Source organism: Trametes versicolor, assembly GCF_000271585.1.
Source record: "Trametes versicolor FP-101664 SS1 unplaced genomic scaffold TRAVEscaffold_4, whole genome shotgun sequence".
Lineage (NCBI taxonomy): Eukaryota > Fungi > Basidiomycota > Agaricomycetes > Polyporales > Polyporaceae > Trametes > Trametes versicolor.
The window spans coordinates 151561-178078 of record NW_007360324.1 but is presented as its reverse complement, the minus strand read 5'-3'; the positions used below and the strand labels follow the sequence as shown (position 1 = coordinate 178078).

Below are 26518 nucleotides of genomic sequence, written 5' to 3'. Positions count from 1 at the left end.
CGAGACGCGTTCTCATCTTACACCCACCCACTACCCCGCCAAACACTAGCAGCACTGACTTTGACGCGTCTTTTAACTTGTACCACACTTTGACGGCCTTTAACACTCTATGGTTTGGCTTCCGCCTCCCCACCTCGGCTCAGCCTCCCGCCCATCCTATGGCGAAGCCTATGCCAAGATCCTCGCCGCCCACCGCCGCTCCCCAAGGACTGCTGCATCCTCAGTAATCATACTGGTCGCCCCGGACGTTGACGCGCTATGCGCCTCCAAGATGCTGGCCGACCTCTTCAAGCAGGACGACGTCATGCACAAACTCATCCCCGTCTCGGGCCACGCTGAGCTCGAGCGCATACGGGACGAGCTCACAACATACGCAGACGTGAGTCATGAGTGAAATCAATGTGGAGGATGTGTCTGAGCGTGGTACATAGCTACATACACTCATCATGTTCAACATGGGTGCCATCCTCGACCTCCCGTCCGAAGAGTGGTTCGGCGACTTCCCGACCAGCCTCACGGTGCACATCATCGACTCTTCACGGCCACAGAACTTGTCTAGTGTGTTTGGCGGCGGAGAAAACGGAGACCGGATCGTCGTATGGGACGATGGTGGTGTGGAGGGTCTGCAGGACGAGCGCAAGGCATGGGAAGTGCTAACGGTGAGTGAATCACGGTGTCCCTCTGATACATCGTAACTCACTCAGTGTCTGCAGTACGCGCCCGAGGAGGACTCAGACGAGGAAGACTCTGACGAAGATGAGGACGAAGAGGCGGAAGAGGACGGCGAGGACAACGAGGATGGAGATGAGTATGAAGACGGCGATGCCTCCCCCTCAAGAAAGCGGCGGTCATTAGGCGAGGGAGGCAGGAAACAGGGAAAGCGGCGCAAAGTTGATGTGGGCTCCGCACCTCCAGCATTACCCAACTTGCTGACCTGCGTGCAGCAACCCAATCGAATATCCCGAGAAGAGCGGGCACAGCACGAGAACAAGCTCATCAAGTACTACAGGTCAGGTACATGGCACGGACAGAGTGCAGCGGGGACGATGTACATTCTCGCCACAGTGCTAGAACGGGTGGATAACGATCTCCTATGGTACGTCCCCGTGTCCCAGAAAGTCCCGTCACCTGGCGCAGATGTTCCGCGGAACGCATTCAGCCCGTCCCATGGAACAAGCGCGGATCGATGGTTTGCTTCGACCTGAATGCGTGGCCTTCGAGTGGCCTGCGCGCGTCACGTAGCGCTCTTTCTCTTGTCAACTCCTAGTCGATGCGGCCGAGCCTGCTCTTGCAGCCGCGGTCGCATCCACTGCAATGGAGACGGCCCATCTCATACCGGATGAGTATGACCTAAAGAGGCATGATGGTGTGGTGTCGATGGTTAACAAGTCGGCCACGAGCTGGCCTACGCGACACGAAGGCAGGGAAGCCAAACAGGCCACTGAGAGACGTCGCGCAGACGACGTGCCCAGATAGTGACTGCAGTGGCCCAGTCACTCAATCAAGCGATCCGAAATGTTCCAGGGAATATGTTCCGGGGAACAGGGCGTTCAAGAAACAGGGCACTCTCCCGTGTCCGAGCGGTGCAGCAACTCTTACTCATGCCATGAGATTTTATAGGCTAGCTATCCTCGGCCTCACATACCAATACATCACCTCTCGCATATCCCGCGAAGAGTACGACAAATACCAATCTATATACCACGACGAGGTCGCGCGCCTCAATCCCGCCCCACCAAATGCGCCCGGTGAAGAGTACAAGTCTCAGAACCCAGATGACAACTCTGTATACTCATCCGACGAGCTCCGATTTATGATGTTCCGACATTGGACCCTCTATGACGCGATGTACCACTCGGGCTACGTCGCGACGAAACTCGGTATCTGGAAGGAGCGCGGTCGGAAACGGCTAACAGGCCTACTCGCTAAGATGGGGTACGCAGCCTTTCTCACCTTGTCCTTGTGTAGCCCAGGACTAACCATCTTGCAGGTTCTCAATAACAGAGACGCAGCAACCATACTCGCACATGGCGAAAGACCTCCGACTCTCCCTACGCCAGAAGCTCGACCAGCTCGCGCCCGAGTACGGCCTCGTCGAGCTCTCCTACCCGTCCTTCATGCGCTGTTACGGCTACCGCTCGCAGCCGCTCTCCGCGGGCGATGCCGTCGAGGCGCTCTCCGCGCTGATCGACGTCGCGGGCGGCACGCGCATCGAGGTCGAGGTCGAGGGCACGCGGAATGGCGGCGAGTGGTTTGGCGGCGGGAAGATCTGGGACGGCGGGCGCGAGGGCCGCCACCGCGACGACGAGCGCGAGAACGTGCCCCCGGGCGTGCTCGCGAACGTCGTGAAGGCGCAGGGTGTCGACGGGAAGGACGACGGCGACAACGGCGAGCTGCAGTGGTGGGTGAAGAACTTCTGGTCCGCGTACGACGCGCTCAGCGAGTAAGCCCCTTTTGCTTCTCTCTGTCCCGTCCACCCGACTGAACACGCGCCCCAGCATCGAACGACTACGCGAGGCGATCTCGCTCTCAATGGCGCTGCACCGCGCAATCATGCGCCAGGGCTCGTCCGTGATCGACAAGCAGGACATCAAGACGCTGCGCGGGCACCGCGTCGTCGTGCTCACGCAGGGCCCAGACCTGCCGCTGTTCGCGCACCCGGGCATCCTCGCGCGCCTCGCGCTGTGGCTGCTCGACGCGCTGCGCGACCGCGTCGCGCCCACTGCGCCCGCGTACGCGCGCTCCCGCACGCGCAAGGCGCTCCCGCTCGTCGTGGCGTGCCTGAACGAGCATGCGGGGACGTATATTGTGGTTGGTGTGACGGGGGCGCCGGATTTCGACGACGTGCGCAAGAAGTGAGTCTTTTTCTTTTTTTTGCCTTGAGGTGAGGGGACGGAATGCTGATGGCATGCGTAGCGAGTTTGGTCTGGCGTTTTTGGACGCGAAGGAGCGGTGTAACGCGCGGACGAGGCACGGCACGTTCGACACGAGCGTGCTCGAGATCAACAAGGAGGACCTGAAGGTCTTCCTTGAGACTTTGTGCGAGGGCGGGGAGCGGTTCTGATCCCCCCATTTCGCCCCCATTTCCTCTGCATCACGGTCCTATTAACTATACTCTGCATTTGCTCTGACGGCATCATGTATCACTAGAGGTGTAATGATTACTTCGCGGATAAGTCTGCAGGGCTGGCTCAAACCGGCCTCCGAAGGCCTGCATAGGTTGGTGCCAAGGTAGTGTATAGGGCAGTATTTCGCATCGAAGAGGTGCAGAACCGCATGCACAACCGGGTTGTGTGTGCGTTGTAGTATAGACACGCACACACTGTATCGAGTAGCATTACCCGCGAACGTTCTGTAGCGATTCGGAGGTCGCCTTAATAATATGTATCGTTGACATTGTACACACCTAGTTGTATCCAAGACATCGGGCATGGGATATATATCGTGCAGGCTGGGACATGAAAGCAGGAGAAAGCAGGGCGCGAGACAGAGAAGGGTATACATGCAAGTCACAATGGGATGAGCCCGGGTTAAAGTTCGTCGCGCGCTGTTTCTGTGCCGTGCGTGAACGCGATGCGTGCACGGAGCTCTTGGTTCTCCTGTCGCACAGCGTGGAGAGATTTGAGCGCGTCGTTGAGTTGTTCGCGGGTCTCGGCGAGCTGCTCGGCCTGTTGCTCGTCGAGTTCCCCTGCGCTGACGGCAATCCCTAGCAGAGAGAACTCGGATGAGGCGTTTCGAAGAGTGTGCAGTGCGCAGTTACACAGCATGGGCACCTACCTTGCACAAGCTTAACCAATCGCCACAGACGCAGGATGACGAGCAGCGACGCGAGTTCTCGCTCGCGTCCGCGCAGGACGATCTCGAGTATAAAAGTGGTGAGGATGACGAGCGCATCGAAGAGGTGCAGTATCGCGTGGACCACGGGGCCGCGTGGGTTGTAGTACTGGGCGCCGAGGGCCCAGAGCGTGAAGGGTATCTCGGCGAGGAACAGCGTGGTGATGACGAGAGAGACGTTGGCGAGGATGTTCAGCCAGAGTGGGGTCTCCGGGCCCTCGATGGGCGTACAGTCGGTGGACAGGAAGGTGTAGGCGAGGTCGGCGAGCACACACGCGGAGTCAATTAGGACCTAGTGTGCGTATGGCAATTATCAGTACATGATCATCACGTCAGAGAGTTGGAGGGGATCCTGACAAGGGAGATGACAGAGTAGTGCAGGGGGGTGGACTCGAGGACCTCGGCGGTGCGGATTTTGGCGCGCTGGTATGTGCTCTTCGAGCCGAGGTCGCGTTCCTGGGCCTCGAGCGAGCTGCAGCCGTCGTAGTTGGCTGCAGCGGGCAGAAGGGGCTCCTGCTCGGACATATCGGATGGTTGCACGGCGGAATATAACCCTGCGAGCTGTCGCTGCCGCAAGGCTCGGGACAGCCCACGACGTCACTCTCCGGCCCAGCAGACGGGTGATCGCGTGTGACGGCACGCGTTCCCCGTGTGACTCTCCGCGTTGGTCGCGCTCGCTGGCGCCTGTGGGTGCACTCCCGGTAGGATTCAGACCGCGACGAGGCCGTGCGCAGTGACAGAGCTGCAGCTGCAATAGCATCAATATCCAGCAGAATGACTGTCGCGCCCGCCCAAGAACGTCACCGCCCACGCCTGGCACGGCGGAGGCTGGACAAAAGCCAGTCACGACCGTCCTTCGCTGTCATCGTCTGCCTGATAGCAGATGCCACGACCCTGTCAGACACTTCCCTCTCTCCGAGCTCCGTATAAATATGCGGCCACGCCCACGACCAACTGTTCCGGTACGTCCCCCGTTCACAGGGCTTTGACTGAGTCCCTCTTCCCTTCGACTCTCTCTGCGGAGTCCCTGGTGGGCTTTTCTGTTATTTCTTCTTCGTTCGCCTTTACACTCTTTTCTTTCGTTCTGGCTGGACTTGTACACGATGGAGTGGTGGCGCTTGTTCAGATCCATCAGGGTGGTCATCTTTGGTGAGTGCATGCGCAGCCGGCCTTCTTTCGCGACGCTGACTCTGCACAGCTTTCATTTCTATCGCCAGCCTTGCGTTCGCTGTTGTTTTGTCTGTATACTTGTCGAAGGAATGGGTTCACTTCTCTACTTTGCAACGTACGTGAAGCAATACGTCCAGGTTGCAACACAACCTTACGCTCCAGTTCTACAGGCGCTATCATCCTTGCCCTCATCGGCGTCAACGCGGTGACGTCCCTACTGTTGTATCTCATGTGAGAAACTCTTCATGCGCACGTAACTTGAAACTCATACTCGTATGCCGTAGGGCCGTTGTTGTATTCCGTTTGTGGAAAGAGCTCCTTCGGATGCTCTTCCTCCTTGCCATCCATGTTGGTATGTGCCTACCTCGCGGATCCGCAGCGTCGATCCTGACGGGATCTCCCTTTGCCAGGTTCTGCGGTGCCGTTCACGCTATTTGGCTTCACTCTTTCTTGTTCTATCTTCAGTCAGTCATTCCCTAATCCCCGTCTCGGGATCGTCCTGATTACGTTCTCCCCATAGACTCACGGACGACATGTAAAATTTTCGAGCTTGTATTCCTCTCAAGCGCATGGTCCATCACAGGACTTCGTGAGTCTCCTCTCTCGAAATTCATATCCCCACGCTGATGTCTGCCCACCACACCCGCAGTTCTTGGCTATACCGTATACCTCTGCATAATGTCCCGCGTACCTCGCCCTTTCCCTCTCGTTACACCCATAGATCTACTCGATTCACAAACCGGGAGCTGGACAACCTCCATCATCTCCGCGCAGTCCGTCACTCATTTGCTCCCCTCCTCCGACAACAAGCCGCTGAACAGCCGGCCCTCAACACGCTCCGCGGGCACCGCAAGCTCCGCATCCGTATACTCGCAGAACTCCGCCCCCCGCCCCAAGACCGTCCCCAAGCGGTTCTTCGTCGCCAACGCCGCGCCCGCGTCCAACACCCCGGCGGGCGTGGCGCGCATGGGCCCGCTCCAGCGCACGCCGTCGTACGGCGCAACCGAGTCCGAGATGCGCGAGGTCGAGCCGTCCATCCTCCAGTCGCGCTTCTCCACCTCCAGCATGGAGAGCGAGCAGTCCGCCGCGCCCGCGCCCCCCACGTTGCGCCGGCTCTTCTCCCTGCGCGCCTCGCGCGCCTCAGAGCACCTCTTCCGGCGGCCCACCGCGCCCGCGTCGCTCCCCGCGTCTCCGCGCCCTTCGCGGGAGATGGCCCAGCGCGCGTCCCAGCGCTCGCTCCTGCTCAACAACGCCAACCCGTTCTCGGACCCGCTCTCGCGCCCGCAGACCGCGCTCTCCGGGCGCAGCTACGCGTCCGGGCTCAGCTACGCCTCCGCCTTCCCGCCCACGCCCGTGCGCCAGCCGCCCCCCGAGCTGTACTACCACTCGCCGTACGGGCCGCCCGCGCACTACGCTGGGCCCGGCCCGAACTCGCAGTATAGCAGCAGGGCGGCGAGCCCGCAGGTGTACGCCGTCGGGCCGCCGCCCGGGCCCCCGGGGTACGCGTACCTCGCGCCGTACGCGGTGCACTACGCGGGCGCGCCCGCGCGCACGCACGCCGCGACGCCGAGCGCGGTGTCCATCCACTCCATGGCGCCCAGCATCCACTTTGGCAGCCACGCCAACATCAACGCCAGCCCCAGCCCCATAAGCGCGTCCTCCTCCGGGCACCCCGCCGCGCTCACCCCCTCGCACCCCGCCAACATGCACATGCACGCGAGCGCGAGACTACCTGAGGCGGCGCACCTGCGGAGCACGAGCGACCCGCTGTTCCGGCCGTACAGCGCGGGCCCGCGGGTGGGCCGGCGCGGCGCGGGCGCTGGGGCGTACGACGACCTCGCGCTGCCGAACCCGTATATGGCGGGGGCGGAGATCAGAAGGTATGGGAGCGTGCCGCATATGCGCAGCGCGGCGGGGTATGGGTATGGGTATGAGTATAGGGCGCCGTCGGCGACGGCGGCGGACGACCCGCGGTGGAGGGCGGCGGTGTTGCAGGCTGCGGCTGCGGCTGCGGCGGGGAGGGGGTAGATTGGGAGATATTGGGTTGAGAGGGTTGAGAGGGTTGAGAGGGTGGAAGTAAGTACTACTGGGTTTCTGAGTGCGCGCGGACAGACGTAGCGCTCCTATACCCTTGAGCCGGCAGGACTTTCTGCAATATACGCGGCTCGGAAAAAGAAGGAATGCAGTTGGGACGTCCGCGACGCACGGGCTCTGACACTGCTCTGACGCGGTCGCGACGTGCCCCTCGAGGCATATGTCGCCGTCTGGCGGTGGACTCACGCTGCCAGATTACTGCAGACTCCAGGGACCGGACGGGTGGGCGACCCCGTCGGTCCGTTAAGAACGCACCCGATGATCGACGGGCGGGCGCTGCACAGGGTCGCGATCCTGTCAGTTAGAGTCTGTGCACACTAGGGTGGTCGCGATACAGGCACGGCGGATACGTGCGCACCCGACCAGGACGTCGTAGACGCGATCGACGCGAACAAGGAGAACCTGGAGGTGGCGGTGCGAACTTTAGACTTCGCGAGACACAGAGCCCAAGGCACCCAGCACTCCCAACGTGGTCATGAAACAGAAAATATACTCGTGAAAAATTGGATATAAGGAGCGTGGTGCGTCCGCACTAGTACGCGCGGGCGTGCGGGTCCGAGGAGTCCGAGTCTGCGTCTGCATCCGCCTCCATCTCGATGTCCGAGTCCGTCGTCTCGCCGCCGTAGCCGGCGGAGCGGTGGCGGAAGGAGAGCGGCTGCGCGCGGCTCGCGGTGGGGGGCGCGCCGGGATACGTCGGCTGCGAGTGCTCGAACGTCCAGCCGCCCATGCGCAGCCCGCCGCGGTGCAGGCTTGGGTCGCGCAGGTTGAGGCACATGCGCGAGGTGAGCGTCGTCGACAGCCTGGGGGAGTGCGCGTGGCGGGTGAGTGGGGGACGCGGAGAGGTGCGCGGGGAGAAGAGGCGTACGCGTTTGTGATCGTTGTCGCGATTCCGCGGCTGTTCTCGCTGATCTGTCGGACGGCGAGGGGACGTTAGTGGGACGTCTCGCCGTGGGAGAGAAATTTTGTACCCCGGGTGCCTGCAGGAAGAAGTGCTTAGTAGAAGAGGGGGGTCGTTGCTCGGGAGGAACGTACCAGGAACGTGATTATGTTCGCCGCACCGACGAGGACCAGGATGCTACAGGAGTGTCAGTATACAAGCACGTGAAAGAGATGGCGCGGGCAAACTGACCCGTAGTATATTGCGCCTGCATTATCATATCGGGAGATCAGCCAAATGACCGGCTGGGGAAGGAGAGTAAACCTGACCGTCGCGGAACACGACTCCGAGCACGCCGTGGCGTAGGCTGTCCCGCATGCGGATGGATTTGATCAGGGTAAGGCCAAAAATGGTCGTCTCGACACAGAGCATCGAAAGCCACCCAACGACCGCGCCTGCGATTTCGGTGAGCGGCGCGCACTCGCAGCCAACGGAAGACGGACGTACGGACGCCTCTATGAGAAGGTGCGGCGGCGGTTAGCCAGCCTACTATGAATGAAAGGGCGGGCGGATGCGCACTGTGCCACCGTGAGGGAGAGGTTGCAGTAGCCCATGATAGAGGGTTTTGGACCATGCATTATGGGGTCGGCAGGCGTCAGTCTCACGACGTCCGCAACGACAAGCACCGTGAACTGTGAAAATTGCAATTAGGATGCGTGGCGCGTTCAGACGGGATGCGGATGATGATGACATACTAGGGCAAGGGTGGGGCACATCGTCATAAACATCCGCACAACCCGTTTGTCCCAGTCGTACAGAGCGACGGTTCGAAGGACCAAGATGACTAGCGGCAGGCACCTTCGCGTAAGTGGCATGCTGGTTGGGAGTCCTGGTGCGGTCACTCACTGGCGACGACGACCTGCATTGCGATTGAGTAGTATTGGTGATAGGTCTGAAGCTGTCGACATCTGCCCGGTATTCGACGGGAGCACCACAAGTAAAGGGGGGTAAATGTACTGACCGCTAATGGAAAGTCAGCGCGCTCATGAACACAGACGCAGAAAAGTTCCCACCTCGGGAGAATAACTGCCAAAGTATTCGAACATGACGGGCAGGATCCCCAATAGGCCTAGGTATCGGTTGATAACGAAGAGCACCGAGGCTGCGGACCACCTCGCGGAGCCCCAGAACAGGTCGATCTCCGAGCCTACCGTCAAGCTGTAGTCGAAATACAGGAGGCCTGGAGATCGGTTGCTATCAGCCGTCCGCTACCATGGGCCAACAGGGACTAAGCCACTCACTTATCGACGCTGCAGCCAGGTTGTTGTTGAGTTGGATACTCTCGGCCCTGATCGACAGACGCCCCAAGTTAGCGTGACGCCACAAAGACCACAGCGGGCGCAGAGCTGCTTACATCCCGGCCGGACCTGAGGGCGAGCCAGGGAAGAGTGTGGTCGATAGAGCGGGGGGGAGGGGCGGGTTCACGCAGGTCACCGAGCCCCTCCGAGGGTGGGATATGTGGCCTTATGTCCTTCAACCTGCGAAGGTTACCGAAGCCCGAAGCCCAACTTTGCCGGCGGGTTCGGACCTGGTGATACCGCAGTAGCACCAGTCACACCGCCATCCCCCCACCGGTGACCTAGGCGAGGGTCATGTTTCGCCCAGAACAGCACAAGCCGGGGTAGGCAACTGCCCTGTCGGTCCCAACTGGCATGGAAACGACGGAAGCTGGATTAACAGGGTTAGTCAATGTACATTTGGGACTTCAAGACGCCGGTCGGCGATGCGACGGTCGACCCACCTTCCCGCCTGCGTGGTAGACGTGTTGCCCGCAGGAAGAGCACCGAATCATATGCCGCGCGGGGGCGGGGCTTCGTGAAGCCTGCAAAGTACTCACGGTGATAGCGGGCCTCGTACTAGCACGCACTCCTGGGAGAGAGAAGGAGTCTGATGGTAGCCGACTGATCAACCACGCAACTGTGGGTATATTCTGAACCCGGTTTGGTCGCGGCGACGCGCGCGGAAGCGCGCAGTCGGCTGGTCGGCCGTCTCAGAGAATGACGTCGCACCATCGAGATTTGTTTGAGGAAATAGTAGAGAACCTCCCCGATTGGGAAGGGCGCTTAAAGTCTGGACTTAGCGTTTTTTGCGCGAAGAGGACCCGCCATTCGTGTTCCCTCCCCTCCCTCGCTCCGCTCGGGGGGTCCCCCAAGCCGGGAACACTCAGGCGGGCACACTAAAGCCTCGTTCGCGTGTTATTCCAGACCGGCTCCCTCCAGGGGGGACAAACAGTTAGCGGCGTCTAACCCCGGCAAAACCCGAACCCTAATCCCGAACCCAAATCCGAACCTTAATCCGAACCCTAACGGCTTCTTTTGCGACGTCATTATCTGAGACGGCTTGACAGCCCGCGCAGTCCACCCGCATCGGAGATCCCGCGGACCCAGGGCCGTCATCGATCTCCAACGTGCGCCGAATATGGGATTTTATGTACGCTGCGATGTAACATCTCCATAGGCACTGGTAAACGCATGACTAGCGTGAGCGACTGAATTGCATTGCTACATCATGATCGTTTGGTGTGCACTCACACGTAACATTCTTTCCTATCTCTTCAGTACCTGACTGATATCGTATTAGATGGTCCATGTAAGGCCCCGTTGAGTGTCATGCTCTCGACGTACGTGGTCGACTGGCCAACTCACATGAAAAATTCATGAACTTGTGACATGCGCAGCTACCGCTAGAACGTGCAGCGCCGTGCATCCGCGCCCAGTTCTTCCTTCATCCCGACGTCGCATCAATCGCGCGCTGTGCGCAACTACTGCCGGTCAGCCATGGGTGCAGTTTTAGCTCCTTCGCGGACGCGCGGTCAGAGGGTTCGAATTTGAGACATGCGCGGATGAAGCTTGCCGCGCCGGCGACCTCGGACGTGGGCATAGTCTTGTATACTGCCAGAGCAGCCTCAATGCTCTGACCGGGGATCAGCTCAAGGCGGAGTAAATTGCCTGCGAATGGAGTGATGAGCTCAGAGCAGCAGATGGGGACATCACGGGACGACGGACGCACCTTGTGCATCCAAGTACTTTGATCGCAGCTGGGCACGTTCGAGCATGGCGGGACTGAAACGCTCGCCCGTGAGCTCCAGCATTTTCGCGAGATGATCGTCTTCGAGCGACCAATCGTCGCCTCCTTCTTCGGGTGCGAACAACCAGCGACCCGTCAACATTTCGAATGTCTATATCAAAAACCGTCAATTGGGGATGCCAATGCACAACGAGCGATGGGCGCACTAGGCAGCCAAGGGCCCAGATGTCGATCTTTGGCCCGAAGTCCGAGCGCAGAATCAGCTCAGGCGCGCGAAGAGAGTAGGCCGAGAACTCGTCCACGGTCGGCTGTTCGCCTGCACGCTGGGCTGCGGTGCGCAAGTTTGCCTCAGCCGGGTCTCACCGATCAATCGACGAGTGTGTTCACCTTGACCAAGGTCGATGATAGTGAATTGCATGGCCTCTGCTTGGGAGGGCGAAGCATCCCAAGCATGTCCGTGAGGGAGAGGCTGCGAGCGAAAGAGGGGATAATTCTTTCCCTCCATCTCGAGCTCGGAGTCTGCGATCGCTGGGTTCGATTTCAGTTCACTGTCGACGTCTTTGTCGCTTCCAACCCGGCTGAAGAGGATGTTATCGAGCTTGAGGTCTAAAAGATACGGTCCCGTCACCGTCGGCGACGGCATATTCAGCCACGGCACACCTGTGTGAATGATGTTGAGTTCATGCAGTTGTATGAGCCCTTCGAGAGTGTGTGTCAGTATTTTCTTCACAGTGTACGCCGGTAGCGATTTGGTCGGCGAGCTTCGACGGAAGGTAGACACGTCCGAGTTTAATAAGTTCATTATAAAGCACAGATGGGTCCCCAGAGGCCCAGACTCCTCGAAGTGGTCGTGGAGGACAGGTAGAGAATTGACGTCCTCGCACGCGGCGATCTGCTGCAGAAACTCGAGCTCCCGCGAACTGCCATCGATGTGCTCGCGTGACCCCTCGATTGTGAGGATCTTTGCAGCGTAGTATTTGCTTGTGGCTCCGATCTCACTGTACCTGGGGATTTTCGGCGGTCATCTCCCGTCGGATCGATCCATAGCTCAAATAGGGCAGTACTTACTCTGAGCGAGTGTCGGAGACTAGCCATGTCGTTGAGTATATGCCAGAGCCTAGCTTTCGGTGCACCTCATAGCGTCCGTTGTTCAACGTTTGACCAGGCTGCGTTGGCAGTTGGTCAGATGCTTGGGTGCTGGGAGACGCTGTAGGGATGCCATTTGATGACATGGTGGTAGCGGACAAGACCACATGTACAGAAGGCTAGACGCTTAAGTGCAGGATGCAGAGCGAACAGCCACATGAGCGCCTGTGTGTACTCAATATTCTTGGAGGACTCCGCGATCGAGCTTGCACACCAGTACCATCATCATGCCATTGTGCAGTAACAGACGGTAACTTACTCGCCACGGCATCATGAAATTCTCCCCCTAAGAGAGATACGACTATCCCATTGGCAGATTATTTGTGGTCCAAGTTCGTGTCATACTCGCGGCGACTCGTCACCCCGGTGTCATCTACTGCTGGGAACATGATAGCACAGTAGTTGCCGCCGGCTTGTCACCGGGGCACGGTTTGGGTTATGCCACGGAAGTCCCGAGTAGCGAGAGATATGCCACTGTATTTCCAAAGACGGCAGCAGCGAAGGCTGAGACACATGGTGTCCACCGCCTCGTTGGTCAAGGCATCCTTCTTCGATCTGTCCAAACTTCGCAGTCAGGGTTCTCGAGTGACGTACAGCTATATACGACTGCACAACCACCACCAGTTCCGGGTGAGCGCCCGAGCGAGGATAAGTACATCGAACGAGCAGACCACATACAGGGCCGGATTTCGTATCCCCGAGGCACAACTAGATCGCAGTATGCGATGGATCTACATTAAATTGCGCAGTCTGTCAAGCCTACTACACACCCCAAAACTTTCCAGGCACAAGATTGACAGCAAGTTTACAGCAAAACAGTCCGTTCTAACGTAGACGGTCCTCGATACGGTACAACAATACAACATGCGGACTGCTAGCGAGCGCACGGCCATGGTAAGTGAGTGGTAGGGAAGCAGGTTTCAGGAACGTACTCACACGCGACATTACTTTACTTCCCACTATTCGCTCCTTCTGATGTGCAAGAGGTTCCAAAATCGTCGAGCGTGACGCTCTCAGGGTCCATGCCAGTGGGGTATCGGAAGGACATCACTCGAGAGGTGAACTGCCCTGTAGACCACCCGCGGAATCGGCTCGTGCCGGCGTGGTGCTCGTTCCGCCGCTGGAGACTTGGGTCTCGTAGATTTAGCATTAGGCGGGACGTGAGTGTGACCGACAATCTATGGTGCGCACATAATCAAACACTCTGTGCGGGTGCAAGGCTTCGGGGAACGTACACGTTCGTCATGGTCGTCGCCATGCCCTTCAAAGGCGTGTTTGGCTGGCGCATTCTGGTCAGACATCGGGCTTGACATTATTGTGTACTGAACTTACTGCTGTTTTCTGTGAGAATGGACGCGTGAGTAAGAGTGCGCTCAGCGCCAGCCAGAGGCAGGACGAACCAAGAAGGTGATGATGTTAATCATGTTCACAACCACCAGAATTCTATCAACGGATGAGCCAAGTGCCACAAGTCCCCCGAGCACCACGAACATACCCGTAGTATATAGTTCCTGTAGCAGTAAATTCAGCATGGCGGCCGTACGTCGATGCGAATGACGCACCATCTCTGAACAAGACCTCGAGCAACCCCCCAGACAGTTCTCGTCGCATGAGAACCGCCTTGTACAGTGTCAACAGGAATATAATGGTGTCGAACCACAGCATCGCGCTCCACGCAAGCGCAAGATCTGTCAAGGTTTAGTTTAAACACTCTCTGACAGCGGATTTGACTTACGGACACCTCTGTGAAGATCGCGCGGCGTATCGCGTTGTCAGTTGTCAGTCAGTCGGAAGTGCGCGCGCGTCGGACTCACTGGTCGTCGGTGAGCGAGAGGTTGCATAGGGAGTAGCGGAACCCAAGCGGGGTGTCGGTCGTCAAGGGACTCTTGCTCGTCAGTACTGCAGACTTCAAACGGCGTGTTAGCTCGCGATGCAATGCGCGACGCGCGCTGGGACGAATCAAGCAATGAACCGCGCCGCCGAGGTGCATACTAATGAGCAGCGCAAGCATTCGTTTGCTGCAGTTGTACAGCGCGTATGTCCGGAGAATGAGCAGGACTGGGTGTGAGGTTAGCCAGGGCGAAGTGGCAACGCTCCGGAAGTCAATGTGGGGAACATACTGGCGACAACCGCTTGACTCAGCATAGCAAATATCTGGTGGTACAGTTGCAACTGCCGACATCTGTCCAAGGGGATCACGTCAGAACGCGACCGCGTGGAAATGTCTGCACAATGGCGGTTCGACACTGACCGCTGCGGCATGTATGTCAGCGATCATCCTCTCACAGACGAGCTCGGGGGAAAACTTACATGCTCCGAGACCGCCGAGAAATACTCAAAGAACACGGGGATGGGCCCAAGGATGCCAATGTACCGGTTGGTCACGAACAGGAAGAACGAGAGCGAGTGCTTCGCGGGGATCCAGTAGTACTCGATCTCCGAGAATATGGTCATGGCGTAGTCGTAATACAGGATGGCTGCAGCGATGCGGACGTCAACGTTATCTGGCGGGACGGCGCATCAGCTCCGGGGACGTACTCAGCGCAGACAGGGTCAGCGACGTGTCCCATCGCACAGAGTACGCACTAAACGGGTAACAAGGATCGGTAAGCGACGTCAGGGCATGCGGGGGCGAAGACGGAGAAGGCTCACAAGTACGACGCGACAGATTGCACGGAGGACATCTTGCGTTACCGAGGGAGCCCTGCCAGACGGCTGATATATAGGCGGACGGGAGGACGGGATCTGTGGACGAACGGCCGCTGGGGATCAGCCCGAGTCTTAAGAGGCGCACCGGCGGACACGGAAAGAAAGATGAGAGGACAGCCATGGCAGAAGAAGGCCTGGGCCGCGGTATATCAGTCTAGCTCTCCCAGGGCCGCCTATGGAAGAATGCATCCCCGTCAGGACGCGAGGAAGCGCACTTCGATGGGGGCCACAGCGCGCGGGGGGCATGCACCTGCCGCGGGGGGCCAGCGCGACAAACTCTAAGTCACCGGGGCTCGCGTCTGCCGTACGCGCCCTCGAGCCCGCGTTCGCGTGTCCGCGCGGCGATCCCACACCCAAAAATACGCAGGAAGGGAGCCTGCGAACGGAGCCGCCGCGCCATACACTCGATCGCGCATCGCCAGGGACGCGCCTCGGGAGTCGATCAGGGCGAGCAGCTCGCCGACGTGCAGGGCAGCTCGTATGTGCTTATGTGCGCCGTGCGCTGAGAGCTGGCTGTGCAGACTTGAGGCTCGAGCCGGACGATCGTCGACGACGCTGCGCGTGAAATCTGGTTCTGGATCTCCCCACGTCGAATAACCGTACCTGACAGTGTCAGACTAGCCACCGGAGTACTGGTCGAGCCGGGGGAGACGCCGTTCTGACCGAGCTGGCCTTGTACTTCTGCGGTTGCCAGGAGAGGAGCGGGCTCGGGCGCTGCCTGTACGAGCGAAAATCTTCGCAACTCGCCTCCGCAGAGGTGTTAAATGTCTCGAGCCCAAAGCCAAGTTGACTCCCCGAGGCTTGGCCGGCGCCACCGAAGCCACCATGACCATATTTAGGTCCGTGCGACGACAATCGCATATCCTGCTTAGGTGGGCTGGTTAGCAGCTGCCGCATTCGACAATTCAAGATGGAAATGCGTACCATCACAACTAGTAATACCGTCCATGTGCTAGTGTACATTTTCCGAGATTAACCGCTAAGTAAGAGAAGGGTAAGGGTCCCTGTGACCTCCGGTATATTTTCCGACCACACCATTCATCTATTAGGCTGCGACGCTCGGGGGCGATTGAACGGGGAATTATGCTTCAGATAATCGCGGGACCTCGGTGATTTGCGTGTCCGTCGGCAGCGTGCCGTCTTCGGCGAGAGTGCAGTCGTAGGTTGATACAGTGATCGCCGGCCCAGCCGTGGTCGTGTACGTATTCCACACGCTCGTGAGGTTGGTCTCGGTGTCCCGCCCCAACCTCTGGAGCGCGGGGTTGCGTAGGTTGAGTATAATTCGGGAGGCAAGAGTCGTCGATAATCTGAAGCACGGTAGGGTTTGAAGACGTCACAGCGATGAGTCAGAGAAAGACGCACACGTTCGTGAGTGTTGTATCCAAGCCCTTCAAGGGCGATCCCGACTGTGGGTCATGGTTAGCACATCTCCGGTGAGCACGTCTGCGTTCAAAGTACCCTGGTGATCTTTTGAAGATATGTCAGCATGTCCTGGTCACACACTGGTGGAATTCGACATTACCAAAAACGTGGAGATGTTTGATACATTGGCCGCCACCATGAATCTGTCACGAGAAGGTCAGGAAGCGGGTCCAATCATCGCTTCCACCGCATTCCACTCACCCATAGTACACGGTTCCTGATATGAGTCGGCGACAGGTCGTGTCAGAATCTGCTCGGCGGAAACCCGAGGGTAGTAGATGTGCGACATACCGTCCCGAAACATGATCTCGAGAAGGCGTCCTGGGAACATGTGCCGCATTCGGAGCGCTTGCACCAAGGTTAATATGAAGATTGTGGTGTCGAACCAGAGCATGGCGCCCCAGGCGAGGGCGAGGTCTGTTGGCCGCCGGTAAGCATCATATGATACCGCGCATCTCTGGGAAGCATACGGATGGCCCTGGGGAGCGACCGGCTTTAATGAAATGTACCTGGAAGAAGACGCGAAGCACGTACTGGTTGTTCGTGAGGGAGAGGTCACAGCCCGTGAACCTGAAAGGCAGCGGTGTTAACGTGTTCACAGGCCCGATGTTCGTGACGATGGCGACCTATGTTCGGGATTTGAGGTTAGGAACAGCAGCAGAGCGACTATTGTGGGCGCGTACGAGGCACATGATGGCGCCAGCGAGATGCGTCACGATGAGGATGACGAGGATCCGTCTGCTGCGATCGTACAGCGCGTATGTCCTGATCATGAGCATAACTGTGCAGAAGGTGAGCGGATTGGTATGAAGGAACGGCGCCATCGCGAACCTGCTACAATTGCCTGGACGGCTATCGCATAAGCCTGATGGTATGTCTGCAGCCTTCGACATCTGAGGCCGCGATCCGTGACAACATCAGGGTACGAACGCAGACAGAAGTAGTTGAGTCCTTACGTCTACGAACGAATGTGCAGGGGATCAGCAGGATTTCTTCGTGGTAACGGGGTTCACCTACCATTTCGGAAATATCTCCAAAGTATTCTATAACAACAGCGATCGGTCCCAGGAGGCCGAAGTACCGATTGACCACAAACAGGACCGACATTATCGAGAGGTTGGCGGACTTCCAGAAGTGCTCAATCTCGTCGGACAGCGTCAAGAGGTAGTCGTAGTACAATGTCGCTGTCAAAACGGCCTCGGTTAGTACAACAGCTCCCGACGCAAGATCCGTGTGGTGGCGCGCACTGAATCCCACGAGCACTAGTGCGTTATTGAACCGCACGGCGTAAACCCTGCGCGGCAAGCAAGTTCGTTAGCGAGACGTATGGGTGCGTGTGGATCAAGGACCCACCAGTACTCGGCCGACGCCTGGGCTACATCCAGGGGCGTTGGCATATTTGACTTGAGCCACGCACAGAAGGGGGCGGGAAGGGAAGACGAGACAGCGGAAAGACGCCGCGGAGAGTATATGACGACTAGCGAGAGCCGTGCACCGCCCTGGAAATGCCTTGTATGGACATGCGCGACGTCCGACGTTCTCACCTCCCATCAACAAATCTCGGCAGGAGGAGTCGAAAATTCATGAAGTAGTAACCGGTGTCGCGCGCACGAGCCGCCTGACGTGCGACACCTGTCAACGTACCTTCACGAAGCTTACTGTTGCGCTGTAACGATCACGCTTTACACCATACTCATCATGCTCGACGCGCCGCTGTCCCGCTCGGACAGGTATGGGCATGATCTGCGCGCTGCTTCTGCACAGTCCGGGTGGGTGCGCAGAAGCAATATGTCAGGAGGCGGCAATGCGGCGACATGGCGGGCGTACTGCGTCGTATATCCTGGAGCCAGTGCCTGCGAACATACGTATCGCACCGCAGTCATGAGACACAATATGTCTACATTGAGTAAAACTGGCGCCGATTAGCTCACTACCCTGCATGCACAGACTACGGTAGGCTTACTGTGAGATCCGTCCTGAACGCGAATAATTGCAGTGGCCCGTCTGACCATCTGCGGAGCGGCGGTATCTTTGCGAAATCCGCGGTTCCCCATTTCTCAGAAGATCTGTCAACGGATGCAATGCATCAGCCTGAAACGGCCGTTTATTCCTTTCCGAAGTCACAAGTGTATGGCCTGGGTAGGCCTGGGTACTGGATGCGCTAGAGGGCATATAGGAGGATAACGAGGAGGCAGATTCCCGTGGCTCGAGTCGTTGAACTGGATCAGCATGTCAAGGTAAGAAGCGAAGGCCTAGGAGCGTCTCCTCTTGCAACGTACAGGCGTCTATATATGTAGCCATCCGTGATTTACCGGCGCCACGACGTCCACGCGCTTCATCTCTTCCTCTTCCTGCTATATGTTTACCTCTTTAGAAACCCGACAAGCCATCTAGACAACAAGTGGATCAGTTCATGCAAAACATGCGCCATGCACGAAACTGTCCTGCGGTCGATCCGCCAAGAGTTTGCATCTGATGACGACGGTCTCGATAAGTCCGAGTGCGTGCTCGGGACTGCGTCCATGTGCACGCGTTATATTGCGCACAGGGTGTCCAACGGCTTCAACCATTCAGCTCCACAGGCTCGACCAGTACGACTTAGCCTCCAACCACCACCTGCCGCGCGGTCCCATCCTCTCCGCAGCCCCCCATCCTCGCCAAACTGGCCGCCAAACCACTCTTCATCACACTCGCAGCCCTCCTCGGCGCGTATATCCTCTTCTTCCGCAGCGCGCCGCTCCCCTCAATCTATACGCCGACGATGGCATCCGCATCTGCAACCGGCTGGCACGCCCGCGCCAACCCGCACCCCGCGAGCGCTGACTTCACTCCTACGCGCGACGCGCTCGTCCTCGCGGTCCTCCTGAACGCGCCTGTGGAGCCGGAGGGCTTCACCGCCGCCCTGTTCCGCCCGGACGTCGCGGTGGACGCCCGCGGGCGCGTCCTGCAGGTGCAATCGGCCGACTTCGCCACGCTCGCGGATCTCGCGGCACAGAGCACACGGCTCCCCGACACCGGATCGTTTCTGAACGCGTGGCGCGTCCAGCACGACCGGACCTCGCAGCAGATTGACAGGCTGTTCGTGCCGACGTCGGATGGAGGGCTGAAGGAGACGAGTGTGCAAGGCTGGCATCCGGAGAAGAAGCAGCTGAAAGATACGGTCGCCGACTATGAGCAGCTCCCGCCTGTGTTGCACGAGCTCGCGGGTTACGTTCAGGAAGCTCGCGAGGGGTTCCAGCGTGGACAGGAGGAGAACAAGGCCTTGATCGAGAAAATCAAGGCCATCGTTGACGAATCTACGAACTGATCGACGGGCATGCAGTGAGTGCTGGATATTATTCGTCACTAGTGCGCTGTATGCTAATATATACACGTAGAACAAACGAGTGTGGGCGTTGTGCGAGTAAGGGAATAAATACTGGAATGTCGAGAAGAGGAGTATGATGTGGAATGTATTATAGTACACTGGAATGTTCTTCTCTACTGCGCTGTCGCAACGCACATCAACCGATCCGAATACCAAGGGTGAAGCCCGCAACGAACGATGCCCTCCCCTGGAAGTCAGCGGTGAGGAAATCGATGATCCAGCGGAAAAAGGAGCCGACGTTCGGCGGCCTCTTCGCTCCCGTAACAGGGTCTTTTGAGTAGAATACGCTCTCGAATCGATTCGCTGCGCTTGACCAGTTCACGCGCACGAGCGAAAGCGAGCCGAGGTACTGCAACGCGCCAAACTGTCAGATAGTTTGCTCTGATGAGCCGATCCGAGCAAAGCTCACCTGAAGCAGGACGAAAACACCGCCGAGGACGAAAGCGGCAGCCTTCACGCCCTTCTTGACAAATACGCCCGCGCATACACCGCATACGGTGCCGAAGGTGAGCTCGTAGAAGTTGATACTGGAAGTTGGGGGAGGTGGAGGAGGTGTTGACGGCTGAGCAGACACGGCCTTGCCCTGAGGAGGAGGGAGAGCGGTGGTGGTGGTTGGAGGCGCAGGCTTGGACGTTACAGCTGTCAGATAGAACAGGTTCAGTGGACAGCGTGAATCCAAGATCGACTGGACACATACGATCGCAGTAGAGCACCGGGGCGGCGAGGAACGTTATACCCAAACCGAGGCCGGTGAATCCGATCTTGACAATAAACTTGTACCAGTCCTGCCGGGCTCCCTGCTTCATGTGCAGCATTATCCTGATCTTCTGCGCGAACTCTGCGCTCGTGTAGCTGTGCTGGTACCGGGCGGCGGTCTGCGCTGCGCTCGGGACGAAGTACCGCCCGTTCAAGGGCGGCGTGCGGGCAGCCCTGTGTGCGGTGCCCAAGAATGGACGACAGAACATAGGCGAGAGCGGGAAGAGGCCCATGTTGGCAAGTGGGCGGCGATGGTCGAGCTTCGTCGAGACCGAGCTGGAGGTTGAGGAAGAGGTTTGATAGACGCACTTGAGTCCGGACGTGCTCGGGTCAAACCTTGATGTCATTCTGCAGGCGTCTGGCAAGAGGTTAGGGTCCCGAATGCGGGAGCACTGCAAATATTGCCACACAGGCGCGATCACATTATTTACGATCTTGGGATCTACACCGGGCGCTTATAACTTGTGTCTTCAGCAGCTTCAGCTGCTGGAGTAGTCTTGAGTGCTCTCTAGAGCTTTAAACTGGGGCTTCAGTTGCAAAGGTACACCGCTATCAAGTTAGTAACCATTCTATCATCATCCTCATGTATAGATCTTACGACAGGCAACCGTCATAACGTACGAGTACGTAGTACCAGTATGTGGGACAATGGTGCTGCTCAAGCTGCATGGGCGCGGACTTCAAAGCGGAACAACGCACTGTTTGAGGGAACGGACAACATGATGCTCTCAGATGCTCCGTTATAATCCTTCTCGTACTCCCCCGCAGGCCTGTCGACGATGCGCGATTGGTGTAATGATTTGTGTTTAGTATTAGCGCTGAAGGAGGTCGCGGATGACGGTCGGAGTTGGTTCGAAGTTGCGATATCGCGACCAGAACGGTGTCTATCTCTGCGCGCAGATGAGGCGAGGTCAGGTATGAGGAAAAAGAGTCGAAATAGGGAGAAATGAGCGAGGTATGAGTGTCCGCGGCTGTTCGTGGTGCACGCGCTCTCAGAGCTTCGAGTGTGCGAAAAAATCGAAATTGCAAGTCGGGACAAGCGCCGTGCACCGTGCAATAATTTCTTGTCCTCGCCCATCCACTCACTCTCACTTTCTTTGTACACTCAACATGGGACGCCGCGCGAAGAACAAGCAGGGAGACCCCGCACCTATTGGCGACCGTGAAAACCGCCCGTCGCAGAAGAAACTCGGCAAGCGCAAGGCGGACGATGTTGCTGAGGCTCCGAGCAAGCGGCCCGCCAAAAAGGCTAGGGAGAGCGATGTCAAACCCGCGCAACCCTCCCTTGTGAAAGGGAAGCCGAAAAGCGAACCTAAGGGCGAGCCCAAAGCTAAGTCTGACAAGCCGAAAGCGAAGACGCAGAAGCGGGCACACTTCGAGGACGAAGATGAGGGCGCCGGGAGCAGCGAAGGTTGGGAGGACGTCGATAGTGACGGAGACCTCAAGGCACATGCCAAGTGCGTTGAGCTCCTTTGCTCTGTAGTGGTTATGCTGATTATAGCGCAGAACCCTGTTCCATGGCAGTGACGATGATGAAGTCGTGGGATTCGAGGGGGACCTGGATGATTTGGTCATGGACGAAGAGTATGTCCGATCGTGCCACCTTCGCGCCCCTCTAATATACCAAATATTGCCGCAGTGATGACCCGTTCAATGCTCCCGCACAGGAGTTGGACCTTGGTTCGGACGACGACGAGCCGGAGCTTCCTGTCAAGGGAAAGAAGTCAAAACAGCACACACGGCCGGCCAAAATTATTCCCACTGGGTCAGATGCATCCTCGGACGATAGCGACGAAGAGGACGATGATGAGGACGGCCCCATCACCATGAAGAACATGGAGGCACGTTCACGCGCGTTGGACGCAAGAGCGGAGGAGGATGCGGACCTCGATGCGGAAGAGCTGAGACGGGCCGCGCTTGATGGAGAAATGAGCGACGATGACCTGAGGGACGCGGACGATGTTGACATGGACGAGGAGGGCGAGGGCGGCGAGGAGGATGGAGAAGGCCTCACACTGCCCACCGCGGAGGAGCTCGATGAGGAGAAGAAGCGAGGAGGTCCGGACGTGCACACCGTGCAGCGGAGAATGCGCGAGTGCGTACGGGTACTGGGAAACTTCAGGAAATACGCAGCCAAGGGCAGGTAAGTGCCTGCGTTGCCGGAAAGTGTTTTTGCACTAACCACCACACCGTGCTTTCACAGGGCAAGATCAGAATATGTGCATACGCTCATGTCCGATATTGCGAGCTACTACGGGTACAACGACTTCCTCACCGAGAAGCTCTTCCAGCTCTTCCCCGTCGCAGAGGTGCGTCTTGCGTTTGCTCGGTCATGCATTATCTCATCCCAGGATACCAGGCGATCGAGTTCTTCGAGGCGAACGAGATCCCAAGACCCGTAACGATCCGTACAAATACCTTACGGACTCGCCGACGCGACCTCGCGCAGGCGCTGATCAACCGCGGCGTGAACCTGGAACCCATCGGCAAGTGGACGAACGTCGGCCTGCAGGTGTTCGAGAGTAGCGTCCCGATCGGCGCCACGCCCGAATACCTCGCCGGGCATTACATGCTGCAAGCGGCGTCCTCGTTCTTGCCTGTGATCGCGCTCGGGTCGCAACCTGGCGAGCGCGTGCTGGACATGGCCTCCGCGCCTGGCGGCAAGACTACACATATGGCCGCTCTTATGCAGAACACCGGTGTCGTCTTCGCGAATGACGCGAACAAGGCGCGCACGAAGAGTCTGACGGCGAACGTGCACCGTCTGGGATGCAAAAACGTCGTGGTGTGCTCATATGACGGCCGGGAGTTTCCCAAAGTCATCGGTGGCTTCGACAGGGTCCTGCTGGATGCCCCGTGCAGCGGAACTGGTGTCATAAGCAAGGACGCAAGCGTCAAGCAAAATAAGGTGGGCGTCCCGCTCAGCTACGCATTGCACCACAGAAGCTGATAGATTGTGGATCCGTCACCGCAGTCCGAGCGCGACTTCACGCTGCTTTCGCACCTCCAAAAACAGCTCATCCTGTGCGCGATCGACAGCGTCCAGGCAGATTCGAAGACCGGCGGTTTCCTCGTCTACTCGACGTGCTCCGTGACCGTTGACGAGAACGAGGCGGTAGTCGACTACGCGCTGCGCAAGCGGCCGCACGTAAAGCTCGTCGACACCGGGCTCGAGTTCGGGCGCCCGGGCTTCACGAGCTACCGCGGGAAGACGTTCAGCGACAAGCTGAGCCTGACGCGCCGCTTCTACCCGCACGTGCACAACATGGACGGTTTCTACGTCGCGAAGTTCAAGGTCGAGCGCCGCGCGAAGGTCAAGCCTGCGCAGGCCGGTGCAGATGCGGACGGTGTCGATGCGGAGGTGGACGGTGCCCCAGTCGCGTTCGACGCGGACGAGGACAAGCCGTATCTCGAGGGTGAGTCTCGTGTTTTGTGCATGCAATAATGCCTGCATTGGTGCTCTTGGCGACGGTGCTGATATCGTTATCCGCAGAGATGAAGCGCAAGCGCATGAAGGCGAAGGGCCTCAAGCCGCCGCCACGGCACAAGGACGCGCCCGCCGCGGCACAGCAGGTGGAGGCCGCTGCGTGACCGCGGGCTTCTGCTCGTGGAAATCCCCCGGCTTATCGCCTCTTGCCCGCGAAGCTCTCGAGAGTACGGGCGGATTTGGGACGGGGCGGGTTGCGGGCTGCGTGCTTCTGCGTTCCCGCCACGCGGGGAGGCGTGCTTCGGGCCTTCGCGTGGATACACGCCGTCGATTGCATACATACGCGCGAGTTTTGTATAGGGCTGGTACACACAGGGTCCAGGTGCAAGGGAGCCTTCGGGCGCGGCGTGTCGTCATCTCGCGATCTATTGTGTGCGAGCCGTGGGCAGTAGCATGGGAAGCTCGCGGGCGCGGACTCGGTCCGAGCGGGTATTGGGTATCGTGAAACTGCCGTGGCCACAGTCCGAGTATGCATGCAAAAAGCATGCGCGCATATGCGTTCGCGCGACGGCATGTGGGTTGGGGAGTCTGGCATTGCGAGAACGCGAACCGAGGTGACTAGCAGCGACGCGTTCCTAAGTACCTGGCTGAGCAGGCCCGCAGCAGAGGCGGCAGCGTGCGTGCGGGGCCGTACAGGGCGAAACGCGGTCGCGCTCAGGTGCGGCGGCCCGCGAGAACATGACAGCCACCCCCGCAAATCACGGCAGCGGCGACCGGAAACGTTTGCGGTGGTGCGAGCGTGATGCTTATCGTGTTCCTCCAGCTCGAATTCAGGCCAAGAGACCGTTGCGAATCGATGGGTTGCGGCGCAGGGCGAGCATCATTCGATCTGTGGGACGGTCCAGGCTTAGATAGACGGGATATATGAAAGAGTCCTACAAGGGCTAAGGTATACAATAACAGGGGTAGTAGCGAGCAACAGTAGAAGATATAGATACAGCAGTTCGCGTAAATGGGTCATGTCTAGCAAGAGTCAGTCAGGCAAGGAAGAGGAAACGGGTCATGTTTCAAGCATGGGCAAAGGGTTAGAAAAGTGCTCAAATGCGGGGAAAGGCGGACGTGCAGCTTGAATGCTCGGAGTTCCGCGCGAAAGAGAATCACGTCGAGCGGCCTCCGCGGTCTGGCAGATCCAAGGGCGGCGGATGGAGGGGAAAACGGTCCATGTGGCGCGCATCAGTCGGGTATCATCGTCCGCCTGGGAATCACAGTCGAATCAGCGGCGGGGAAGAAGAGCCTGTCAGACGTCTTCCGGTCGAACGTTCAGTATCTTCCGTCGGCGCGCTTTCTGCACGGAAGCGAGTATGTTAGCATAGCGGGAACGCAGCGAACGGCACACGATGAATGACGGACCTGCTATAGCGCCGGCCAAAGCCGCAGAGACCTGCACAGTCGCTCACGACTGAGGCCCACAGGGCAATCGTTGCGCCGAGGGCCATCCATACCTGCGAAGGAACGGAAGATGATCATAAATATATCATTTTGAACGTGCAGGAAATATCAAGACATACTGCATTCCCCCAGTTCAACTGCAAGACGCCGTCGGACTCATCATTGATCTTGTTACGGACGACCGCCACAAAGATGACATCCAGCAGGAAGATGACGGTCGTTATCACCGCCGCCAAGAGAGCAATGACCAGAGTGGCCAACGCAGCCGGACGAGAGACGGTGCCCGGTGAACGCCGAGTGGTGATGAACAGGGAAGTGACAAGAGCGACGAAGGCGAGCGCGCACGCTGGATCACGGGAGATTGCGCGGCGTAAGACAATGGCGCGCGAGCGGACAATATGACATACCGATGGGGTGGAGCACCAGGACTGCGCTGAGAGTGCGGGAGATGGTGTCCGAGAAGCCGCTCACATGGAGAGCGTTCGCCACGTTGGAGTCGAATTGATATCCTAGATGAGGACTAGAACATTGGCCGGCAGTTTCATGGTCCACGCCGATGACTCTGGGAGATCACAGGGCGAACAGGAGATAGGGACGGACAGGACGCGATGATACCGTCAGTTGACAGAATGGTGACATCAGAATGGGCCGTACTCACTGCACCGTGATCGCAGACGTGCAATAACCCCACACACCGAAGCGGACTTCACCGGAGGCAGAGGCGGAGGCGTGCAGGAAGGAAGCGGTGTCGTTTGCAGTCAGCCGGAAGAGGAAGATGCTCTTGATGATTGGCAGAGAGAGCGAGACGAGGAGCAGGAGGAGGAACGCGACGAAGAGAAAGAAGGGCGTGATTGCAGCAAGCATGGCGAGTTCGTGTAAGGTCGTGAGTAGACGTACAGGATCGCACCTGGGCTATAAGGCTGTCGACTGAGTTGTAGGCGGTAGAGAGGCGAGCGAGCGTGCAAGCAGCCGACGAGGGACCTTAAACCGTGGCCAGGGTGGAGTGGGTGCGGCGGTGTCGCCATAGTGGAGACCTCGTGTGTGGGGTATTGTCCGTTTGCGTGCGTTTGTGCCTGCAGAACAAAAACCAAGCCAGCGGTCGCGCGAGAGCAGTCCTCGAGGCGTGAATACAAGAGGAGACTAAAGACGGGCGGAAGCGAGAGGCTTGGGGGATGCCGGG

At 58.4% G+C, this 26518-nt stretch overlaps 11 protein-coding genes across 11 annotated transcripts; 4 read left to right on the top strand and 7 right to left on the bottom strand.

Moving 5' to 3' along the window:
* Positions 1-109: 109 nt before the first annotated feature.
* On the top strand, positions 110-3070 carry TRAVEDRAFT_70529 (CDC45-like protein; the record flags this gene model as incomplete). The annotated part of the gene is made up of 8 exons (XM_008038350.1): positions 110-379; positions 432-659; positions 714-896; positions 945-1096; positions 1621-1935; positions 1991-2443; positions 2499-2855; positions 2917-3070. 8 exons carry the CDS (start codon positions 110-112, stop codon positions 3062-3064), a joined length of 2106 nt encoding a protein of 701 aa, XP_008036541.1. The 3' UTR covers positions 3065-3070.
* A 375-nt stretch (positions 3071-3445) lies between these two features.
* TRAVEDRAFT_164445 (uncharacterized protein) lies at positions 3446-4359 on the bottom strand (the record flags this gene model as incomplete). The annotated part of the gene is made up of 3 exons (XM_008038349.1): positions 3446-3706; positions 3778-4126; positions 4192-4359. The coding sequence occupies 3 exons, from the start codon at positions 4357-4359 to the stop codon at positions 3531-3533; spliced, it is 693 nt and encodes a 230-aa protein (XP_008036540.1). The 3' UTR covers positions 3446-3530.
* A 426-nt stretch (positions 4360-4785) lies between these two features.
* TRAVEDRAFT_70527 (uncharacterized protein) lies at positions 4786-7168 on the top strand. The gene is made up of 7 exons (XM_008038348.1): positions 4786-4983; positions 5033-5119; positions 5175-5235; positions 5289-5356; positions 5415-5468; positions 5525-5593; positions 5654-7168. Exons 1-7 carry the CDS (start codon positions 4938-4940, stop codon positions 7030-7032), a joined length of 1764 nt encoding a protein of 587 aa, XP_008036539.1. The 5' UTR covers positions 4786-4937; the 3' UTR covers positions 7033-7168.
* A 422-nt stretch (positions 7169-7590) lies between these two features.
* On the bottom strand, positions 7591-9886 carry TRAVEDRAFT_164443 (uncharacterized protein). Its single transcript, XM_008038347.1, has 14 exons — positions 9777-9886; positions 9390-9703; positions 9277-9323; positions 9049-9215; positions 8882-8945; positions 8731-8819; positions 8555-8667; positions 8483-8490; positions 8305-8430; positions 8228-8243; positions 8131-8173; positions 8067-8075; positions 7964-8007; positions 7591-7898 (listed from the first exon to the last, which is right to left on the bottom strand). Coding segments are annotated over exons 2-14 (996 nt in total). The 5' UTR covers positions 9392-9703; positions 9777-9886; the 3' UTR covers positions 7591-7630.
* An 813-nt stretch (positions 9887-10699) lies between these two features.
* On the bottom strand, positions 10700-12294 carry TRAVEDRAFT_164442 (kinase-like protein; the record flags this gene model as incomplete). The annotated part of the gene is made up of 6 exons (XM_008038346.1): positions 10700-10983; positions 11045-11213; positions 11269-11390; positions 11450-11668; positions 11723-12060; positions 12131-12294. The coding sequence occupies 6 exons, from the start codon at positions 12292-12294 to the stop codon at positions 10760-10762; spliced, it is 1236 nt and encodes a 411-aa protein (XP_008036537.1). The 3' UTR covers positions 10700-10759.
* An 863-nt stretch (positions 12295-13157) lies between these two features.
* Positions 13158-14892, bottom strand: TRAVEDRAFT_70525 (uncharacterized protein; the record flags this gene model as incomplete). Its single annotated transcript, XM_008038345.1, has 12 exons — positions 13158-13386; positions 13444-13487; positions 13541-13549; positions 13609-13651; positions 13704-13719; positions 13771-13896; positions 13944-13951; positions 14023-14266; positions 14329-14461; positions 14519-14685; positions 14747-14793; positions 14861-14892. 12 exons carry the CDS (start codon positions 14890-14892, stop codon positions 13158-13160), a joined length of 1098 nt encoding a protein of 365 aa, XP_008036536.1.
* Positions 14893-15569: 677 nt separating this feature from the next.
* Positions 15570-17736, bottom strand: TRAVEDRAFT_70524 (uncharacterized protein; the record flags this gene model as incomplete). Its single annotated transcript, XM_008038344.1, has 15 exons — positions 15570-15784; positions 15842-15896; positions 15953-16224; positions 16280-16323; positions 16376-16384; positions 16440-16482; positions 16541-16556; positions 16631-16756; positions 16810-16817; positions 16874-16965; positions 17023-17120; positions 17171-17183; positions 17357-17523; positions 17587-17633; positions 17693-17736. The coding sequence occupies 13 exons, from the start codon at positions 17734-17736 to the stop codon at positions 15999-16001; spliced, it is 933 nt and encodes a 310-aa protein (XP_008036535.1). The 3' UTR covers positions 15570-15784; positions 15842-15896; positions 15953-15998.
* A 1032-nt stretch (positions 17737-18768) lies between these two features.
* TRAVEDRAFT_18841 (uncharacterized protein) lies at positions 18769-19646 on the top strand (the record flags this gene model as incomplete). The annotated part of the gene is made up of 2 exons (XM_008037795.1): positions 18769-18888; positions 18942-19646. 2 exons carry the CDS (start codon positions 18769-18771, stop codon positions 19644-19646), a joined length of 825 nt encoding a protein of 274 aa, XP_008035986.1.
* A 196-nt stretch (positions 19647-19842) lies between these two features.
* TRAVEDRAFT_35763 (uncharacterized protein) lies at positions 19843-20695 on the bottom strand (the record flags this gene model as incomplete). The annotated part of the gene is made up of 3 exons (XM_008037979.1): positions 19843-20055; positions 20116-20345; positions 20404-20695. 3 exons carry the CDS (start codon positions 20693-20695, stop codon positions 19843-19845), a joined length of 735 nt encoding a protein of 244 aa, XP_008036170.1.
* Positions 20696-21543: 848 nt separating this feature from the next.
* Positions 21544-24275, top strand: TRAVEDRAFT_70522 (NOL1/NOP2/sun family RNA met). Its single transcript, XM_008038343.1, has 7 exons — positions 21544-21919; positions 21969-22046; positions 22102-22605; positions 22666-22771; positions 22822-23370; positions 23437-23878; positions 23956-24275. The coding sequence occupies exons 1-7, from the start codon at positions 21573-21575 to the stop codon at positions 24051-24053; spliced, it is 2124 nt and encodes a 707-aa protein (XP_008036534.1). The 5' UTR covers positions 21544-21572; the 3' UTR covers positions 24054-24275.
* A 934-nt stretch (positions 24276-25209) lies between these two features.
* TRAVEDRAFT_18838 (pali-domain-containing protein) lies at positions 25210-26202 on the bottom strand (the record flags this gene model as incomplete). The annotated part of the gene is made up of 5 exons (XM_008037794.1): positions 25210-25234; positions 25300-25391; positions 25458-25684; positions 25746-25858; positions 25997-26202. The coding sequence occupies 5 exons, from the start codon at positions 26200-26202 to the stop codon at positions 25210-25212; spliced, it is 663 nt and encodes a 220-aa protein (XP_008035985.1).
* Positions 26203-26518: the final 316 nt, after the last annotated feature.

Excerpts from the sequence above, each read along its gene's own strand:
- TRAVEDRAFT_70527 (XM_008038348.1), top strand. The coding sequence starts at position 4,938 with ATGGAGTGGTGGCGCTTGTTCAGATCCATCAGGGTGGTCATCTTTG. Across the intron at positions 5,357-5,414 it reads CCTCCTTGCCATCCATGTTG|GTTCTGCGGTGCCGTTCACG; the intron begins GTATGTGCCTAC and ends TCCCTTTGCCAG. Across the intron at positions 5,594-5,653 it reads ATGGTCCATCACAGGACTTC|TTCTTGGCTATACCGTATAC; the intron begins GTGAGTCTCCTC and ends CCACACCCGCAG.
- TRAVEDRAFT_164443 (XM_008038347.1), bottom strand. Across the intron at positions 8,946-9,048 it reads TTGGCAGTTATTCTCCCGAG|AGATGTCGACAGCTTCAGAC; the intron begins GTGGGAACTTTT and ends CGAATACCGGGC. Across the intron at positions 7,899-7,963 it reads GCGACAACGATCACAAACGC|GCTGTCGACGACGCTCACCT; the intron begins GTACGCCTCTTC and ends GCACTCCCCCAG.
- TRAVEDRAFT_70522 (XM_008038343.1), top strand. The coding sequence starts at position 21,573 with ATGGGACGCCGCGCGAAGAACAAGCAGGGAGACCCCGCACCTATTGGC. Across the intron at positions 22,606-22,665 it reads AAATACGCAGCCAAGGGCAG|GGCAAGATCAGAATATGTGC; the intron begins GTAAGTGCCTGC and ends GTGCTTTCACAG. Across the intron at positions 23,879-23,955 it reads GGACAAGCCGTATCTCGAGG|AGATGAAGCGCAAGCGCATG; the intron begins GTGAGTCTCGTG and ends CGTTATCCGCAG.